At 48.6% G+C, this 20,732-nt stretch overlaps 1 protein-coding gene across 1 annotated transcript in view; it reads right to left on the bottom strand.

The window, feature by feature from the left end:
* ACOXL (acyl-CoA oxidase like) overlaps window positions 1-20,732 on the bottom strand; it is a 360,670-nt gene that overhangs the window by 285,694 nt on the left and 54,244 nt on the right. Inside the window, 4 exon segments of the mRNA XM_068967451.1 lie at window positions 7,629-7,761; window positions 13,149-13,221; window positions 15,092-15,178; window positions 15,617-15,731. Of these exon segments, the coding sequence (XP_068823552.1) occupies window positions 7,629-7,761; window positions 13,149-13,221; window positions 15,092-15,178; window positions 15,617-15,731 (408 nt within the window).

Below are 20,732 nucleotides of genomic sequence, written 5' to 3'. Positions count from 1 at the left end.
CAGCAAACCATCCATCCATCATCCACGTCTGACCTTCCAGGTGACACCAACAGTACTCCCCAGAGGCAGACAACAGGGCTTCCGTGGAGAGATGGGGCTCCCTGCAGCCGCGGCCCTAGGTGAACAGGCTGCTGCGAAAACCGAGGCAGGCAAGCCCCTCTCAAGCAGGACCCATGCCCAAGCTGGGATCGGTCTGCACTGACAACAGCATCCCTCATTCCCTCACAACTCCCACAGCCACACCCAGGGTTTGAGGAGCCTGGGGCTTCCCACAAGGCTGACTCAGCCTCTGATGACTTAGTTGAAGGGAGCCCTGTTCCTTGAAGGCTTCCCTCGTGGCTCAGTGGTAAAGAATCCAGCTGCAGTGCAGAAGATGCACGTTGGATCCCCGGGTCGGGAAGATCCCCTGGAGGAGGAAGTGGCAACCCACTCCAATATTCTTGCCTAGAAAATCCCATGGACAGAGGAGCCTGGTGGGCCACAGTCCATGCAGTTGCAAGAGCTGGACACAACTGAGTGACTAAACCACTATACACACATAATTTTACACATATATTACACACATACACACACACACATATAACGGCAACCAACACTGTAAACAAACACTGTACACCAACTACACTTCAACCTTTAAAAATAAATTTCTTAAAAAAGATAATCCACATCCTATTTATAGTCTTGATCTTGAGTCCAACGATTATTAGGCTGATGAATTCCAATTCTCCTTATATTGACCACTTTGTTAAAAAAAAAAAAGCAACACTCACAACTGATAGGAAGCTAAACTAATGAGAACAAAAAGTCCCAGCCAATTCTTAAATAGAGAAGTAAACAAAATGCAAAGGGGAGACATCTGCAAATCATTATTGGTATCTGTCGTCCTCTGGTGGTCGGCCTCAAGAAGTGTCCACGTCAGAAAATCCTGGAAACTGTATTTTACAGATAGTCCCTGTACCCATCATTCAGGCCAAAGCTCTCATCCCATGGGACTTCCCCAGCATTCGAGCAAGTCCTGCTACTCTGCTCCCCACGCCACGTGTGTATGTGAAGCGTGAGGATGCTAAAGAAAGGATAACTCCAACCCGTGCAGAACAAGATGAGCTTACGACCCTGCTCCCTCGGGACACATAACACGCATCTGAAAGACAGACAGCTGGCACGGAGGCGCCCTTGTCTTCACCTCTCCAGCACCACTCTTTGTGTGAAGACAGACAACTGGCACAGAGGTGCCCTGTCTTCACCTCTCCAGCACCACTCTTTGTGTGAGGAGATGACTGGACCTCCCTGGTGGCCCAGTGGCTAGGATTCCACACTCCCAGTGAAGGGGGCCCAGGTTTGACCCCTGGTCAGGGAGCCAGAGGGGCTTCCCAAGTGGCTCAGCAGTAAAGAACTCGACTGCAATGCAGGAGATTTGGGTTCGATCCCTGGGTTGGGAAGATCCCCTGGAGAAGGAAATGGCAACTCACTCCAGCATTCTTGCCTGGAGAATCCCATGGACAGAGGAGCCTGGCGGGCTGCAGTCTGCATGCAGGGAGCTAGATACCACGAGCTACAACTAAGACCCAGAACAGCCAGATAAAAAATTTTTTGAAGTGCCAAGAGAATAAACATCCAGCAACTTCGGTTTACCAGTTCCAACAGAACACACATTTGTGGGTAGCACATATCTTCAAAACATTACTCCAGGGAACCCATTTCTTCCTCTCTATTCCACCCTCTTTATGCCACACTGTTTGAAGGGGCAGAGGTCTCACCATGCTCATTATCACAGTGTTTCCACCTCCTTCCAAACCTATTCATTTCAGTCCCCACCCTGAAGCTCTTAGACTCACACGGCTCTACAGAAATGCCCCTTATTCTAGCCTACTGCTGGAAGAGAGCTGGCTCTGCAGTAGGCTGTATGCTTCTGGCCTCTCCCGACACACCTCTGCCTGGGGAGGTTTTTCTAATATGTGATGTTGATTCAGTGAGCGGCTGCTTTTCTCGAGAATATTCCACAGCTCCCATTAACTACTAAATCACAGGGGAACTGATCATCACTGTGTTCAGAGTCTCTGTAGTAGAATGGGTGAGTTGGCGGATGATGGATGAGCGGATGTTAGTGCGTGCTAAGGCACTTCAGTCGTGTCTGCCTCTTTATGACCCCGTGGACTGTAGCCCACCAGGCTCCTCTGTCCATGGGATTCTCCAGGTAAGATTGCTGGAGTGGCTTGCCATGTCCTCCTCTAGGGGATCTTCCCAACCCAGGGATTAAACGCGCGTCTCGTGTCTCCTGCACTGGTAGGTGGGTTCCTTCCCACTAGCACCACCTTTCTTCCTTCTTTCTCCCTCTCTCCCTTCCTTCCACCCATGCGTGTACTCATACATATACCTATCCACCAACACACTCATACATTCACCTGTCCATTCATCTGTCTGTCTGTTCATTCCTTCATCCACCCACCCACCCATCCACTCATCCATCCCTCCATCCATCCATCCTCCCACCCACCCACCTATTTACCTCCCACCTTTTCACTCATCTGGGCTTTCCAGGTGGTGGAATTAAACAGACAAAAATCTGATAGCTTCATAGTGCTAAGCGTAAGTGTTAGTCACTCAGTCGTGTCTGACTCTTTGCAACCCCACGAACTATAGCCCACCAGGCTCCTCTGTCCATGGGGATTCTCCAGCAAGCATACTCCAGCCACACCCTCCCCTAGGGGATTTTCCTGACCCAGGGATTGAACCCAGGTCTCCTGCATTGCAGGCGGATTCTTCATCATCTGAGTAGTAGCCACAGAAATTAAAATTATGAATATAAGAGGACTGAGTGAGCTTCACCACAGGGAAGGGAGTCACAACATCTGGTTTGAGGTCAACAGAGCAGATAGGATGTCAGTTACACTCTGAAATGAGCTCCCCAGCCCTGGCCCATGACTGAGGCACACAAGCATGGCACTACAGGGCTGGATGCAGGAACCAGACACGGGGGAAGAGAACCCTGATGTCGGGGATATTTCTGGGGATGGCTTCCCTGGTAGCTCAGCTGCTAAAGAATCCACCTGCAATGCATGAGACCCCAGTTCAATTCCTGGGTTGGAAAGATAACCTGGAGAAGAATAGGCTACCCATTCCAGTATTCTTGGGCTTCCCTGGTGACTCAGACGGTAAAGAATCTGCCTGCAATGTGGGAAATCTGGCTTCAATCCCTGGGTTGGGAAGATTCCCCTGGAGGAGGACATGGCACCTCACTCCGGTATTCTTGCCTGGAGTATCCCCATGGACAGAGGAGCCTGGCGGGCTGCATTCCATGGGGTCACAGAGTTGGACACGACTGAGCACAGACATCAGAACCTGGGGGGAGTGAACACCCCAAGACCAGACCAGAGAGCAGCAGGAGCCCAAAGCCTGCTCTGCCTCATGCTCACCCAAGTGACGGCACCACCTCACCCTCGTGGATCAACAGCCGCCTCCGTCCCAGGAGACTCAGCGGCCCCCAGCCTCCTCCTCTTTGCTGTTGCAATCCCCCATGAACCATCAGAAGGTCTTGGAAAGGTCGTTCGGGGACACAGGGTCCCAGACTCCCGTCAGTAGAGGAGAGGGGCTCTTGCAAAGGCTTCCCTGGTGGCCCCGTGATACAGACCAAAGGAGACCAGGCAGGAGATGCACGTTCAGTCCCGGGGCCGGGAAGACCCCTGGAGAAGGACACGGCAGCCCAGTCCAGCATTCCTGCCTGGGAAACCCCAGGGACAGCGGAGCCCGGTGGGCTACGTCCATGGGGCTGCAAAAAGCTGGACGTGACTAGCAGACTAAACGACAACAACTCCCTGAACAAGAACCACCACAATCAAAGGCAGCGTAGTGGATGCCCACCTCAGACAGATCCCTTTACCTCCTCAGTTTCCCCATATGTAACCTGAGGAGATGGCTGGAGCCCTCTCAGAGTTGTTTGAGGAGAAATGAGTTAAGCCCTGTGAAGCATGTATCGTGGGCATGGCTTATAGGAAGCAAGGGGTTTGGGGGGCATTGCTTTTGTTTATTTGGCTGTGCCAGGTCCTAGCTACGGCATGTGGGATCTTTGCTCTCCACTGCAGCATGCGAACTCTTAGTCATGTGAGATCTAGTTCCCCGACCAGAGATCAAACCCAGTCCCCTGCACTGGGAGCTCAGAGACCTAGCCACTGGACCACCAGAGAGGTTCCAACACCCGTCTGTTCTGGGCAGCCACTCTCCAAGTGTGGCTCTGGACCAGTCACCGCAGCATCACTTGGGGCTTTGGTGGAAAGGCAGATTCTCTGGCCCCATCTGGTGCTGCGGCACCAGGAACCCTGAGGGTGGGCCCCAGCTGCGGAGTAACACCTACTTAAAGGATGAGGGAGACTCTTCTGAAAGTGGGGACCAGCTTGTCTTATGCTAAAATATTGTTGTTGTTGTTGCCAAGACTGACTATTCACAACCCCACAGACTGCACCACAACAGGCTTCCCTGTCCCTCTCCCAGAGTTTGCCCAAGTTCATGCCCATCGCATGAGGGATGCTATCCAACCACCTCATCCTAAAATGCTAAAATACTACTTCCCTGCAAAATCAACCCAAAACTCTGAGCTCGATCTCACGTGTTTCTCACTCCTCCTCTGCCTCCCAACTCACAGTGACTTTCCCTAGATTCCTTCCTCCTTCAGAAAAGGCTCCCCAGCATCCCCTCTACTTCAGCTGCAGAATTCAGTCCATGTGCCCTCCCCAATCCCTGCCAAATGTCTTAGCCTCCTTTCCTCTAGTCCCTGCTAATAATTTAATCGGACATGGCATCTGGGGGCACAAATGACAGCATGGCTATTGCAGCAAGTCTTTAAGAGAAGATCAGAAAGGACTGAGAAATGTGACAAAAATGAGAGACACCACGGGAGGGGGAAAAAGACACCTGGGCAGAGTTTTAAAGCAGCAGGCACGCCCGGCCTTGAGCAAACAGGGAGCTGTGGTGACAGTTTTCTAACACAGGTGGAATGAGCGTCAGAGAAAGTGACCCATTCTCTACTCATCAGCAAGTGCAGGGCAAGCAGGACCGTCTGAGGTTTCCCCTGAGATAGCATCTGCCCCATGGCTGAGCCGTGAGAGAGGAGGAGCTGCCAAGAGAGGCAAGGTCATTCTCATCCAAGAGGCTCGCGATGAGATCACAATGGCCCGGGTCCATCAGGGACAACACACGGGCAGCATCTGGACCCCTCGGGGCGGAGCCCATCCAGCTCTGCAACGGGCCTCCGCTCACCTGGAAAACCTGCCTCCTGCACAAAGCAGGTGCCGGCTCATCACCGCTGCGGCACATCACTCACACGTCCTCACGCAGGCTGCAGTATGATCAGAAGGCCCATTTTACAGATGGAGAAAGTGAGGCTTAAAGCGGGCTACCAGGACTTCCCTGGTGGCTCAGAGGTTAAGAATCCACCTGCCAATACAAGAGACTCAGCTTCGACCCCTGGTCTGGGAAGATCCCGCAGGCCAAGGAGCAGCTAAGCCCGAGCCCCACCACTCCGTCGCATGTGGGATCTTCCCAGCCAGCGCGCTGGAGCCAAGGAGCCTACTCAGGCCACTGCTGAGCCCAAGCACTGCAACGGCTGACGCCTGCTCGCCTAGAGCCGATGCTCAGAAACAAGAGAAGCCACCGCAGTGAAAACCCCATACACTGAAACTAGAGAAAGCCTATATGCAGCAACAAAGACCCAGTGCAGTCAAAAATAATAAATACATCAAAATTAATTTAAAAAAATTTTTAAGTTGATTCTCTCCCAAAAGCACCCCTCCAGTGCCCCATCTCCACCACCCTATGCCAGCCACCCTGGGAGTCCACCACTGGCCTGGGTGAGCTGACCGGCCCCTGGCAGTACAGACATCCTTCCCACGGCATCGCCCGCTCCAGCACAGGGCTTCCAGAGCACCTTTACAGCCACGAGCCAGTGTGTGGCTTTAATATTCAGCAGCACGCCCCTCCGAGGGGCCCAGAGGCTACTGCGATCGAAGAGCTCTCGTGCAGCCACAGCAGCCGTCACAGCACCAGGGAGCCCTGAGCAGACTTCTGCCCCGTCTTCTCTACAGTGCAATTCTAGGTGCATCTGCTTTCTCAGCTTTTGCCTTCTGGAGTCTGAGAAGTGGCTGAAACGGTGTCTATCCCAGACGCGGGAGAAGTATTTATTTATTTGTATCTGACAGCACGGGCTCTTTGTTGCTATGTGCAGGCTTTCTCTCGCTGCAGTGACTGGCGGCTCCTCTCCAGCTGTGGTGCGAGAGCCTCTCCCTGCAGCGGCTCCTCTCAGTGCGGGGCACAGGCTCTGGGCGCAGGGGCTTCAGCAGCCATAGCTCCCAGGCTCTAGAGCACAGGCTCGATCACTGTGGCACCGGGCTTGGTTCCCGAGGCATGTGGGAGCTTTCCGGAGCAGGGATCCAACTCACGTCTCCTGCACAGGCAAGCTGATTCTTTGCCACTGGCCCACCAGGAGAGGTACCGGGTTGGCCAAAGGGCCTTTCAGGTATTTGTGTAACATCGTACAGAGTGAACTTCTTGGCCAGCCCAATTTTCCCTCTGCACTTTGCTGCTGGACCTGCGCCTTGGAGTCACTCCTGGGCCCACATCCTGAGGTTCTCCTGGAGCCTTACCAATTCAGCTGGTTCGGCTGAGACCTGCCAGGCCACTCCAGACCTGGGTCTTCAGAACTAAACACGCACCTCACCCACTTTAAAGAGCCAGCGAGAATAAGCATAGAAGCAGTACCCACAAGCAGGCCGGCAGTCACCAGCTCAGGACTGATATCACAGCTGCACCCACGGAGGGGAAGAGCACCACGGGGGCAGAGCATGGGCAGGCAGGCTTGTGAGCCACACAGATCCAGCAGAAGGGAGGAAGGGAAGGTTTTCCTGCTATTCCTGACGCCAGGCCTGGGGTCAAGTGAACGGAACTTATCCCTTCTCAGTGGAGAAGCCAAGTGCCAGCCACACATGGATATTCACTGGTATCTCAATGCTCTGTCCAACTTCCCCCTGCTCAGTGGAGCCTAAGAGAGGAAAGAAATGGGAAGGAACCAGAGAGCAGGCAGTGCTGCACTCTGAAGAGGAGGCAGCTTATGGAGTGCTCTCTCCTGGCTGCTGTTTCCAAGTCAGAGTGGAGCAGGGGTGGGGAAAGGGGGGTGGGATTGGCTCCTGGAGGTCTGACCTCATGGTCCTGCCTGTGACAGTGAGGGTCACATGCCAAACAGACGTGCACACTCAACACTCCCCGATGGACTCAGCCACGACACGCAGGCTGTTACCCACTAGTCAGCTCTTAGCTGCTTTTCCAGAAGATGTGCTCCTTCCGAAGGACCTGATCTCCAGGCACCCACCTTTAGTGGCCTGTTGCTGTAAGGACCGGGCTCTACCCACTGTGGGGTTTTAATTACATGTGTGCACATAATCCACAGCACACACACAGATGTAGAGGGATGGTGAAAAGGCTGCAGAAAGTTCTCTGTGTAGAGCTTACTGGCACACACCAGCATTTAACCAGCAACCCAAGCCACCTTGCACCCACTGTGGCTCAAGAAGCTCAGCTCCTGACATTGTTACCCAGCTCTGGATCACGTGGAGAGCAAACACTGAGAGAAACTAGTCAGTTACCTTCATAGAGCCCATGGCTTGGAAAGTCACAGCGAGTCTGGAAGGGGTCAGCGCCGCCAGCATCGCATTGAATCTCGCACTCTTGTCCTTAATGGGGGAGTGGTACTGGCCATCTGGAGCCACGGAACCAAACCTGCAGTGGGGCGGGGAGTGGAAAAGAGAGGTGGGGTGAGCGTAGGAGGAGGACATCGTGCCTGGAAATGAAGGCAGGTGGCTCCCACAGGCACACACAGGGAAGTCACACAGGGCTCCCCGTCCTGGAACCTCCCTCCCAAGACAGCAGAGTAGGGGGCAGGACAAGTGCCTCCCCAGGAGATGCTGAGAGAGGCTAAGTCACGGAAAGTAAGAGCCAACATCCTGCCACTACCATTCTGCGACTCAGTGGTGGCCCCAGACAAAGAAAGGCATGAGGACTGCCATCATTAACCCAACTCTGGAGCCTGGTAGTCAATCCACAATTTTGTTGTTGAGATATAAATCAATACACCATAAACGTCATCCTTTTAAACTGTTCAATGGTCTTTAGTATATTCACAAAGTTGTACAACCATGACTACTATCCGGTTCCTAAACACTTCATCACCCCAAAAGAAACCCCAAGCCATTAGCACTCACATCCCAGATTCCCTACCCTTTCAGGCCTGGCTGCTATTCACCTATTTCCGAACTCTCTGGATCTAACTCCGGACGTTTCCCGTAAGCAGTGTCGCGCACAGTGTGCCCCTCGCGCTGGGTCCTCACTGCTGCACGCAGGCCTCCTCCAGTTGTGGCAGGTGGGTCCCCTCTCTGGCTGTGGTGCCCAGGCCTCTCTGCAGGGACTTCCCCTGTTGCAGAGCACAGGGGCGAGACCAAGGGCTCAGTAGCTGTGGCGCATGGGCTCCGCTGCCCCGTGGCAGGTGGGATCTTCCCGGACCAAGGATCGAACCCGTGTCCCCGGAATTGGCAGCCGGACTCTTTACCACTGGGCTACCGGGAAGTCTGACTTTAAACTTGAAGAGCTGACAAGCTCTTTCCCCAGTTGACACCACCAGTTTACATCCCCCCCAGCAACACATGAGGGCTCAAATTTCTCTAAATCTTTGCCAACACTTGTTATCATCTGTCTCTTTTATTATAGCCGTGAAGTGAGTACAAACTGGTACTTCACCGTGGGTTTTTAATTGGCATTTCCTTACTGACATTGATATTGAACATCGTTACATGTACTTATTAGCCATCTTCTGTATCTTCTTTGGATAAATGTCTGTTCCCATTTTTGCCCATTTTTTTGTTGGGTCATTTGTCTTTTTACTGTTGAGCTGTAATATGGTTCCTTTTATAGTCTGGATATTAGGTTCTTATACATGATTCTTATATATTTTCTCCCATTCTATGGATGTCTTTTCACTTTCTTCATACCGTCCTTTGCCGCACAAGGTTTTCAAATTTGGATGAATCCCAGGTTATCTATTTTTGCTTTGGTGCTCTGTGCTTTTGCGGTCACATCTCATAAATCATTGCCTAAACAAGGTCACAAAGATTTACGCCTGTGTTTTCTCCTATGAGTTTTACAGCTTTAGCTCTTATATTTAGAGCTGTGATCCATCTTCTGTTAATTTTTGTACATCATATGTGGTAAAGGTCCAAGTTCATATATTTGCATGTGGATATCCAGATGTTCTAGCGCCATTTGTTGAGAAGACCTTTCTTTCCCCATTAAATTATCCTGTCGCCCTTGCTGAATATCAACCGACCATAAATACTGGAATGCATCTCCAGATCCTCTATTCTATTCCATTCTCCATGCGCCTAGCCTCATGCCCATACCACAGCGACCTAGTAACTGTAGGTTTGTAGTAATTTTTCAGATCAGGAAGCTGAGTCCTCCCACTTTGTCTTTCATTATCAGGAGTATTTCGGCTACTCTGAGTGTCTTGCCTTTCCATCTGAATTTTAGGACCAGCTTCTCAATTCCTTCAAAAAAAGGCAGCTGAAATGTTGATAAGGATTTCACTGAATCTGTACATCCATTTACAAACCCATTTTTGATCAAGTGACAAACCAACACCCCCAAGTGTGTTGCCTCTGCTGTTTCGTAGTATTTGGGGGGCTCTACCAATGGAGGAGCTTCCAATCAAATCTTATCAAAGAATGTTCTATACACTCTCATACCTTCTACAGACCTTGGAGCCCTCTATCGTTTTTCTTTCTGATTGAATCTGACTTTCTAAATAAATGCTAAACCAGCTGGTTGAAGCTCTGATAGAGGACTGTCCAGTCCACTAGAGCCCATGTGGATGAGAGACAGGGCACACCTACAGCTTCTCTCACCTCTTCCCCATCTCTGAGAGCCGAGCGATGCTGGTGAGCGACGGGAAACGAGCAGGGAAGGCTGCTGGTCCCCAGGCCTGCTGCCATGGGCACTGGTTGTTTCTGAGGAGGCCTGGGGGCTTCATCACCTACTAGGATACCTACAACATGCGCCTGCTGTTTACATTTTGTGCGTGTGTGCTTAGTCACTCAGTTGTGTCCATCTCTTTGCGACCCCATGGATGTGTCCCACCAGGCCCCTCTGTCCCTGGGATTCTCCAGGCAAGAGTACTGGAGTGGGCTGCCATTTCCTCCCCCAGGGTATACTCTTCACCCAGGGATTGAATCGGGTCACCTGTGTTGCAGGCAGATTCTTTACTGTCTGAGATACAAGGGAAACCCCTGTTTCGATTTTATTTTCCTACCAACTCACAAGGGGAAAAAAGTTAACAAACAGAATTTGGTTCATTTTAAGTTTGTTTCACCCATTATTTTATTTAAACTTTTTATATCTATGACATATATTTGCTGGCAAACTTGAAGGCAACAGAAAAGAGTAAAATGTTCAAGGAAAATCTATAGGAAAGCAGGGAGCAAGACTGATGGCTTGCCTTTTCACAGATTTAAATATCACTGTAGTTCAGCATTTTTATTGGATGCATGGAAAGATGCTGAGAAAAGTAAAAGTGATTGGTGTTTCTTAGGCTGCATTAAGCATTGTGAACGCCTGGGCTCCGCACCTGGAATGCACCTGTGGAAGTGCATTCACCTCACTGGAAGGCACCTTGATCTCACTGAGGGATGCTGGGAACTGACACTAAACACTTGCAACATTGGGCTTCCCTGGTGGCTCAGCGGTAAAAAAAATCTGCCTGCCAAGCAGGAGATTTGAGTTCAATCCCTGGGTCAAGAAGATGCCCTGGAGAAGGAAATGGCAACCCACTCCAGTATTCTTGTGTGGAAAATCCCACATACAGAGGATCCTGACAGGCTACAGTTCATGGGGTTGCAAAAGAGCTGGATACAACTTAGCAACTAAACAACAACAACCTATGACATTATTCACCCAATCAGTTCAGTTCAGTCGCTCAGTCATGTCCAACTCTTTGCGACCCCATGAACCATAGCACGCCAGACCTCCCTGTCCATCACCAGCTCCTGGAGTTTACCCTAACTCATGTCTATTGAGTCGGTGATGCCATCCAACCATCTCATCCTCTGTCGTCCCCTTCTCCTCCTGCCCTCAATCTTTCCCAGCATCAGGGTCTTTTCCAATGAGTCAGCTCTTTGCATCAGGTGGCCAAAGTATTAGAGTTTCAGTTTCAACATCAGTCCCTCCAATGAACACCCAGGACTGATCTCCTTTAGGATGGACTGGTTGGATCTCCTTGCAGTCCAAGGAACTCTCAAGAGTCTTCTCCAACACCACAGTTCAAAAGCATCAATTCTTTGGTGCTAAACTTTCTTTATAGTCCAACTCTCACATCCATACACGACCACTGGAAAGCCATAGCCTTGACTAGATGGACCTTTGTTGACAAAGTAATGTTTCTGCTTTTGAATATGCTGTCTAGGTTGGCCATAACTTTCCTTCCAAGGAGTAAGCATCTTTTAATTTCATGGCTGCAATCACCATCTGCAGTGATTTTGGAGCCCCAAAAAATGTCTGACACTGTTTCCACTCCTTCCCCATCTATTTCCCATGAAGTGATGGGACCAGATGCCATGATCTTCGTTTTCTGAATGTTGAGCTTTAAGCCAACTTTTTCACTCTCCTCTTCCACTTTCATCAAGAGGCCCTTTAGTTTTTCTTCACTTTCTGCCATAAGGGTGGTGTCATCTGCATATCTGAGGTTATTGATATTTCTCCCAGCAATCTTGATTCCAGCTTGTGCTTCTTCCAGCCCAGCATTTCTCATGATGTGCTCTGCATAGAAGTTAAATAAGCAGGGTGACAATATACAGCCTTGATGTAATCCTTTTCCTATTTGGAACCAGCCTGTTGTTCCATGTCCAGTTCTAACTGTTGCTTCCTGACCTGCATATAGGTTTCTCAAGAGGCAGGTCAGGTGGTCTGGGATTCCCACCTCTCTCAGAATTTTCCACAGTTCTAGTTATAACAGCCTCCAAAGCTGAAAGAGGGCACCTTATCTCCTGCCATCCACAAAGGAGGCAATAACACTGTTTTATGATAACCAAACAAAAAAAAAATTTAAGGGAAATAACCTAAATACCCAACAATAAGGGACTAATTATATAACTTACAGATAATTTATTTAACAGCTTATGATGGTAATATTAAAAATGGTAATGCCTATGTGTATTTCAGGCTTCCCTGGTGGCTCAGACAGTAAAGAATCTGTCCACAATGCAGGAGACCTAGGTTCAATCCCTGGGTCAGGAAGATCCCCTGAAGAAGGAAATGGCAACCCACTCCAGTATCCTTGCCTGGAGAATTCCATGGACAGAGGAGCCTGACAGGCTACAGTCTATGGGGGTCTCAAAGAATCAGACACAGCTGAGCAACTAACATTTTCTATGTGTTTTTATTGTTGCATAGAAACTTTGGACATATTTTGTTAAACAGAAACCGCAAGTTATAAAAAAAAATAGAACTTCTAAGTGGATCTCATTCAGTAAAAATCAAACATCTCTCTCTCTCTTTAATATCTACTCAGAGAAAAGTCTAAAATGTTAAACAGAAAAGTGTAATAAACATTGTGGCTAGATGATCAAACCAGTCCATCCTAAAGAAAATCAACTCTGAATATTCACTGGAAGGACGGATACTGAAGCTGAAGCTCCAATACTTTGGCCACCTGATGCGAAGAGCTGACTCATTGGAAAAGACCCTGATGCTGGGAAAGACTGAGGACAGGAGAAAAAGGGGACGACAGAGGATGAGATGGTTGGATGGCATCATTGACTCAATGGACATGAGTTTGCGCAAACTCCCAGAGATAGTGAAGGAGGGTGAAACCTGGCGTCCTGTAGTCCATGGGGCTGCAAAGAGTTGGATACAACTTAGCGACTGAACAACAACAACAAAGGTGATAGTATTAGGGATGATTTTAAATTTTATTTGTTTATCCACCTTTTCTGATTAGTAAAACTGTAAAAATGGTTATAAGGAGACAGCTGGACATAAAGCCCATGAGACCTAGGAACCAGGCCTGGGAGGTAAAGAGCTCATAGCTGCAGCAAGTCTGAGTTAAGGAGGCAGCTACTCACTTATCCAGCAGGTTCTCCCTCGGTATCCGAACATTGTCAAATCTCAGAATCCCGTTATCCACACCATGCAGACCTAGAGAGAACAGACAGGAAATGGAGCTGCAGATGAGACAGGCTTATGAGCATCAGAAACACTGCCCCATGGGACTTCCCTGGTGGTGCAGTGGCTGAGTCTGCATTCCCAGTGCAGGAGGCTCGGGTCTCATCCCTGGCCCGAGAACTAGACCCGGCATGCCACAGCTAAGGGTTTGCCCGTTGCTGGTGCTATTCAGTCATGAAGTTGTGTCCGGCTCTTTGCGACCCCATGGGCTGCAGCACACCAGGCTTCCCTGTCCTCCACTGTCTCCTGCAGTTTGCTCAAGTGGAATTTGTATGCTACAGTCAAAAGATCCTACATGCTGTAACTAAGACCTGCTGCAGCCAAATATATAAACACATTTCTAAAAACATATACACCAAGACAGTTTTAAAAACAGTTAGACCATCGCTGCCACTTTCTAGGTTGGACATCACTGAAACGCAAAGCCCTTCTTTCACTTCCAGAATCGTGGCTGCTTTCTTATCTGGGGTGAAGATGCTGTCTGCTTGTTTCCACGCAGCGCGGTGCCTGTCTCTCCAGCTGCCTGCTCATTAATGAGCACGGAGGAGGAAGTGCTGGACCTTCGAGGGCTCAGCTGGGGCCACAGCTGTCTGCCTGGGCAGTTGCTGAGGCTGGAGAGGGGAGAATTCTAGGCAGCCGAGAGAATATCTGCCTGAACATACGGAAGCAGCAAAGCTCATTAAGCCCCGCCAGTGACCCCAAACTCAATTTCTCCTCCTTCCCAGTGCTTCCTCCTCAGAACACAGGATGAATTTGCAGTGCCACTGCTGCTGCTGAGTCGCTTCAGTCATGTCCAACTCTGTGCAACCCCATAGACAGAAACCAGCCAGGCTCCCCCGTCCCTGGGATTCTCCAGGCAAGAACACTGGAGTGGGTTGCCATTGCCTTCTCCAATGCATGAAAGTGAAAAGTCAAAGTGAAGTCGCTCAGTCGTGTCTGACTCCTAGCGACCTCATGGACTGCAGCCTACCAGGCTCCTCCATCCATGGGATTTTCCAGGCAAGAGTACTGGAGTGGGGTGCCATTGCTGCAAAGGCCTAAAAGACACTGGCAAATGGCCAGAGGGTCAGCAGCAGGTGGGTAGAGTGGCCCCTTCAAGACTAGTCTCTTCTGCCTTCATGGCTTTGATGAGTTAGGCTAGACTCAGTTGGGGAAAAGTGGAAACAATGACAGATTTTATTTTCTGGGGCTCCAAAATCACTGTAGACAGTTATGCAGCCATGAAATTAAAAGATGCTAGCTCCTTGGAAGAAAAGCTATGATAAATCTAGACAGTATATTAAAAAGTAGAGACATCACTTTGCCAACAAAGGTCCCTGTAGAGTCAAAGGTATGGCTTTTCCAGTAGTCATGAACAGATGTCAAAGTTGGACCATAAAGATGGCTAAGTGCTGAAAAACTGATGCTTTTGAACTGAAGTGCTTGAGAAGATTCTTGAGAGTCTCTTGGACAGCAAGGAGATCAAAACAGTCAATCCTAAAGGAAATCAACCCTGAATATTCACTGAAAGGACTGATGCTGAAGCTAAAGCTACAGTACTTTGACCACCTGATGGGAAGCGCTGATTCTTTGGAAAAGATGCTGTGCTGGGAAAGATTGAGGGCAGGCGGAGAAGGGGGTGATAGAGGATGAGATAGTTAGATGGCATCACCAATTCAATGGGCATGAGTGTGAGTAAACTGCAGGAGATCGTGAAGGACAGGGAAGCCTGGCGTGCTACAGTTCACGGGGTCACAGAGAGTCGAACTTGACTTAGAGACTGAACACCGACAGCTGGCAGGGTCGGGTGGGGAGGAGGCGAAAGTGCAGAGGAGGGTGGAAGAAGGCCCACCTGCGAACTCACCTTCTTTATGCATCATATCAACAACCGTCACTCCTGGGTTCCAGCTTCCGTTTTCATCTCGGACAGGAACGATGAATCAGTGGGGCCCTAAGGATGGTGAGAAGACGCTCACTAAAGCCTCTACAGATATGAGCAAGGCTTCCCTAATTTCCAGTGTGCAATTATGTTGGTTCTGAAATTCATTCTGTTGTATGACTGTGCACTGTCCATAATCGTGTATAATGTTGAATGTAATGATGAATTGTCTCATCATGTATATTTAGGAGACCAAGTGCTCAATTTTTTAAAAGACAAATAACTCAATTTCTTATGTAGCTGTGCCACACTGCATGTGGGATCTTAGTACCCCGATCTGCAGTGGAAGCGCAGAGTCTTAACCACCGGACTGACACGGGAAAGTTCCACTGTGAATTTTTTACAAGATAAAAACACCCCTTTGGAGGGGGAAGGATTCTGTGTAAAGCACTCATGGGAGAATAGTACTAATAAAGAGAAACAGCCTAGGCTTCTGTGTTGGTGACAAACCTTGAGATCTTCCGTTTATGATGAGCTGGGCAAAGACTGCTGCATAATTCCCGTACATCGCATTTCCAATGTACATCTTCTCAGCATTTTTACATGGTGTGTCAATGACAAATTCCTGCACAGAAATACCAAAGCAACAGAGTTTTCTTCCTTATGGTTCTTTTCAACCCCTGGGCTCAGTGCAATGAACACCGTGAAACAGACTCACGTTGCATAGCTGCACCCACTTAGGCGACCTCACAGAAAAGGCGTAGATGACCCAAAGTCGTTTAGTTCACCCTCAAGTTCCTTCCCTTCTTGCTGGCCGCTCTTCTTTGTAAGGTTGGACTGGCACGTATCGCATTCGTCCGAGCCTGTGGCTTAAACGTATGAATCCTTCTTCAGTGAGCTTCTTTCTCTCTAAGCTACTCCACACTGAGGTTTTGACTTTTAAATAATCCAGCACCCAAACCCCGAAGAGCCCTGGTGATCTGTATTCAGTTCTCACCACAGCCCTTGCTCCCAAACACTCTGCCTGCAGGTTTCACAAGAAACGATAGAGTACCCAACGATCTGGGGCCCAGTTCGATGAGTCCATGTCTGTGTATTTCGTTTTGTCTACTGGACATGGTCCCTCCTGGACCAATGACATGGTTCCTCAGGTCCTCCACTGATCCCTGGGCCTCAGACATTCCTGCATCTAAGGTGTGAGTCCATTGTTTGAACAGCAACTATCTAACCAAAGGTTAAACGTGTAGGTGCACGCGTGCTAAGTCACTTCAGTCATGTCCACCTCTTTGCAACCCTACGGACTTAGCCCGCCAGTCTCCTCTGTCCATGGGATTCTCCAGGCCAGGATACTGGAGTGGGTCCCCATGCCCTCCGCCAGGGCATCCTCCCCACCCAGGCACTGAACCCACGTCCCTCATGTCTCCTCCCTCTTTACCACTAGTGCCACCTGGGAAGCCCTTAAATGTGTACACCTGAACACAAACAAGACTAATGAACAACCGTGACCTAGTCCCACCATTGCTTAGAATCTCATCCCAGACAATTCTGATTTTTATAAAAAGAAATATCTAATTTAAGCCTTGGGATAACTGTTTCAAAATCTCTCTCCATTTTCTTGATCAATGAATATGATAATGAAAGTTTCCCTCAAAAGCTCATGTGAATAAGCCCTTAAAAGCGTGTGTCAACAATTCTCCATCTTATAAGGGAATGAATCTTAGAACACACCATCTATCTTGTCTCCAAAATATGACCAAGGATTCTAGCTCAAAACAGTGTGAAGTTAACACTGGTCAGGAAAAAGCAGGGGGAAAATAATTAGCTTTTTGTTTTCAGTCTCTGCTCAAAACTCTGCCTCCTTTTTCCTCCTCTCCAGGAACCAGAACAGGCTCACCATGGAAACACCTCTCTTCCCTTCTTGGTCCTCTCTCGTGCGGCTTGCTACCTGGGATACCCTTCAGCCTCTTGTTAAGGAGAGAGACCATAACTGCCAACTCTGGATACTGGGCACCTGGAACAGGTCAAAGAATCCAGGGAGTGGGGGGAAGGAAAGGGGAAGCCGGGGCGGGGCGTGATGGCAAAAAAACAGAACCTCAAATTTAATCGAAGCTGACAATTATCAAAGATGTAGCTGAACCAAACCAACAAGCTATTGATCATGTAAAGATCATCTCGGATTTCAGAATTTCAAGTATATGGACTCTACTTTCCCTCTGGCCAAGAAATACAGTCTTGGAGCCCAAGAAAACATTCTCTGACACGTGCACACAGGGCCACTTTTAACATAGGCAAGGGCTTTTCAGAAACATAAATGGACGAGCTGATCATTTTTAAGTCTCTGGAGGCTGCTGCCCTTGTCTTAAGGGGCCAGCCAGGAACTTTTTAAAGAAAGGCGTTTTTATGAGGCTGGTGGGTGCAGTAACAAACAACACGTGGTGAGGGGATGCATTAAATAGCACCCCACGGGTGGGAAGGGAAGTAGCAGAGAAAGGCTAACCTGGCAGAAACGATCTGGTCGTGTGGGGAGGAGACAGGAGGCCATTCGTCCCCATCAACATTTGATCCTCTCTGGGAAAGGAGTTTTGTCACTTCTGGCAAAAACACTTGATTGGGAAAGTCTGCCTCAGCCAAAGCGCTGGCATTTAAAGCTGGATCTAAATAACGCACACCATGTGTGTTGGTTCCCATTATAATTAGTCATTGAAGACCGACAAAACAGTCCTGTAAACACTCATAGAGATGGCTTTGGCCAGAGAGCTCTTAAAGCCTCATTTATTTTTGTGATTTTGCATAAAGGGTAACTCTCTCTTACCTCAAAACCCTCCATGCCGCTACTCAACCTACCATCGAAAAATAAAAATAAAACAGCCAACCCACAGGAATGAATAATAAAAAGATGGGAGAGATTTAAAACTGCTCTGGAGGGAGAGAGAGCTCATTTGATATGCTCTAACATTTGAAAAGGGAAATGAAGGGGAAAACACAGAAACCAATGGAGGGGAAAGCCATTCTCAGCTAAGCCAGCCCTCACTGGCCTGAGCCTATGATAGGCTTATTCCCTCCCTCACTCCCCCGGGATGCAGCAAGTTCATCTTCTCATCATTACGATTCCAACTCTGCAACTCCCCTGCAGAGAGCAGCAGCTGCCGAAGCACACCAGGTAGCTGAATAATTTATACTGGCTGTTTGGGGAAAACAGGACCAACACAGGGAAATCATTTTTGTGCAAAAAAAATAATAATTATAAGAAGAAAACAAATAAATAATAATTGTGGCTGGATTTCTTTTCCCTTAAAGGACAGCAAGGTGACCTCAATACTACAGTTTTGGGAGAAAAACCTGGGGCAGGCAGAACCCCATGATGTTTGGTCAATGTGTGTGCCATCTCTGACAGTAAAGCTAAACTCTTAAGGGCAATCTCCTTGAACCTGAGATTCACTTGTTAGTTTCATAGCCATAGTTTCTCCTCCTGAAAAATAAGGACAAAAATATGTTCCTATAAGATTATAGAACATTTAACACAATGTTGCACGGCAGAGTGCTTGGCTTGGTGCCTAGCACACACACAGTAGCTTAACCATTACATCTATGGGACTGCCGCTGCAAGAGAATGTGCATGAGTGCTAAACCGCTTTAGCCATATACAACTCTTTTCGACCCCATGGATCATAGTCCTGTCAGGCGAGTCCATGGGATTCTCCAGGCAAGAATACTGGAGTGGGTTGCCATGCCCTCCTCCAGGGGATCTTCCCAACCCAGGGCTCAAACCCACGCTTCTTATGCCTCCTGCATTGGCAGACAAGTTCTTTACCACTAGCCCCACCTGGGGAGCAGATGACTGTGGTAGTATACTATACAGAGAGAGCTTGAGGCAGAGCCTGGCACACAGCAAGCACTCAATAGGCGACAGTCCTTATTCTGGCCCTTATTGTGACCTTAGACATCACCAGCTACTGCAGAGAACTAGCACTGCGGCAGGAGACAAGGCAGGACATCCTCTCATACAACCCTCACCTGCATCCGTCATTCTGAACGTTGACCGCCTCCAGCTAGCGTCCTGGGGTCAGAAAAGCCTAGGAACAGAACTCCAGATTCCAAAGGACAACAGCCACAATGAAGAAAAGGCTGAGTCACCACATGCACAGGCAAACGGCCACACCCACAGCACATGGCCACACCCACAGCACATGGCCACACCCACAGCACATGGCCACATTCATAGCTTATGGCCACACCCATAGCACATAGCCACACCCACGGTACATGGCCACATTCATAGCTTATGGCCACACCCACAGCACATGGCCACACCCACAAGCACATGCCCACACCCACAGCACATGGCCACACCCACAGCACATGGCCACATTCATAGCTTATGGCCACACAAGCTTGTACACTCATTCACACACACATTTCTAGAAAAACTGCAAAATGTATTTATCCCTTTCTGGTTTTTAGGAACACCCAATATCAAACAAGAAACTAGAAAGGAGAATGAAATGAGTAGATCGTTGCTTTCTTTATTTGAGGACAGGAAGTAGGAGCTAAAGAGATGGGGGCAAGATTTACAGAACAGGATTTTTGCTGTGACCCACTCATAAAGAGCTATCAATTTAGAGGGTCTTACTGCCAAAGAATGCTCAAACTACTGCACAATTGCACTCATCTCACACGCTAGTAAAGTAATACTCAAAATTCTCTAAGCCAGGCTTCAGCAATACGTGAACCGTGAACTTCCAGATGTTTAAGCTGGTTTTAGAAAAGGCAGAGGAACCAGAGATCAAATTGCCAACATCCACTGGATCATCGAAAAAGCAAGAGAGTTCCAGAAAAACATCTATTTCTGCTTTGTTGACTATGCCAAAGCCTTTGACTGTGTGGATAACAATAAACTGTGGAAAATTCTGAAAGAGATGGGAATACCAGACCACCTGACCTGCCTCTTGAGAAAACTATATGCAGGTTAGGAAGCAATAGTTAGAACTGGACATGGAACAGACTGGTTCCAAATAGGAAAAGGAGTACGTCAAGGCTATATATTGTCACCCTGCTTATTTAACTTATATGCAGATTACATCAAGAGAAACGCTGGGCTGGAAGAAGCACAAGCTGGAATAAAGATTGCTGGGAGAAATATCAATAACCTCAGATATGCAGATGACACCACCCTTATGGCAGAAAGTGAAGAGGAACTCAAAAGCCTCTTGATGAAAGTGAAAGAGCAGAGTGAAAAAGTTAGCTTAAAGCTCAACTTTCAGAAAACGAAGATCATGGCATCTGGTCCCATCACTTCATGGCAAATAGATGGAGAAACAGCAGAAACAGTGTCAGACTTTATTTTGGGGGACTTCAAAATCACTGCAGATGATGACTGCAGCCATGAAATGAAAAGACGTTTACTCCTTGGAAGAAAAGTTATGACCAACCTAGATAACATATACAAAAGCAGAGACATTACTTTGCCAACAAATGTCCGTCTAGTCAAGGCTGTGGTTTTTCCAGTGGTCATGTATGGATGTGAGAGTTGGACTATGAAGAAAGCTGAGCGCCAAAGAATTGATGCTTTTGAACTGTGGTGTTGGAGAAGAGTCTTGAGAGTCCCTTGGACTGCAAGGAGATCCAA

This window comes from Capricornis sumatraensis, chromosome 1 (genome assembly GCF_032405125.1).
Source record: "Capricornis sumatraensis isolate serow.1 chromosome 1, serow.2, whole genome shotgun sequence".
NCBI classification, from domain to species: Eukaryota; Metazoa; Chordata; class Mammalia; order Artiodactyla; family Bovidae; genus Capricornis; species Capricornis sumatraensis.
This window is presented reverse-complemented; position numbering and strand designations above follow the sequence as displayed.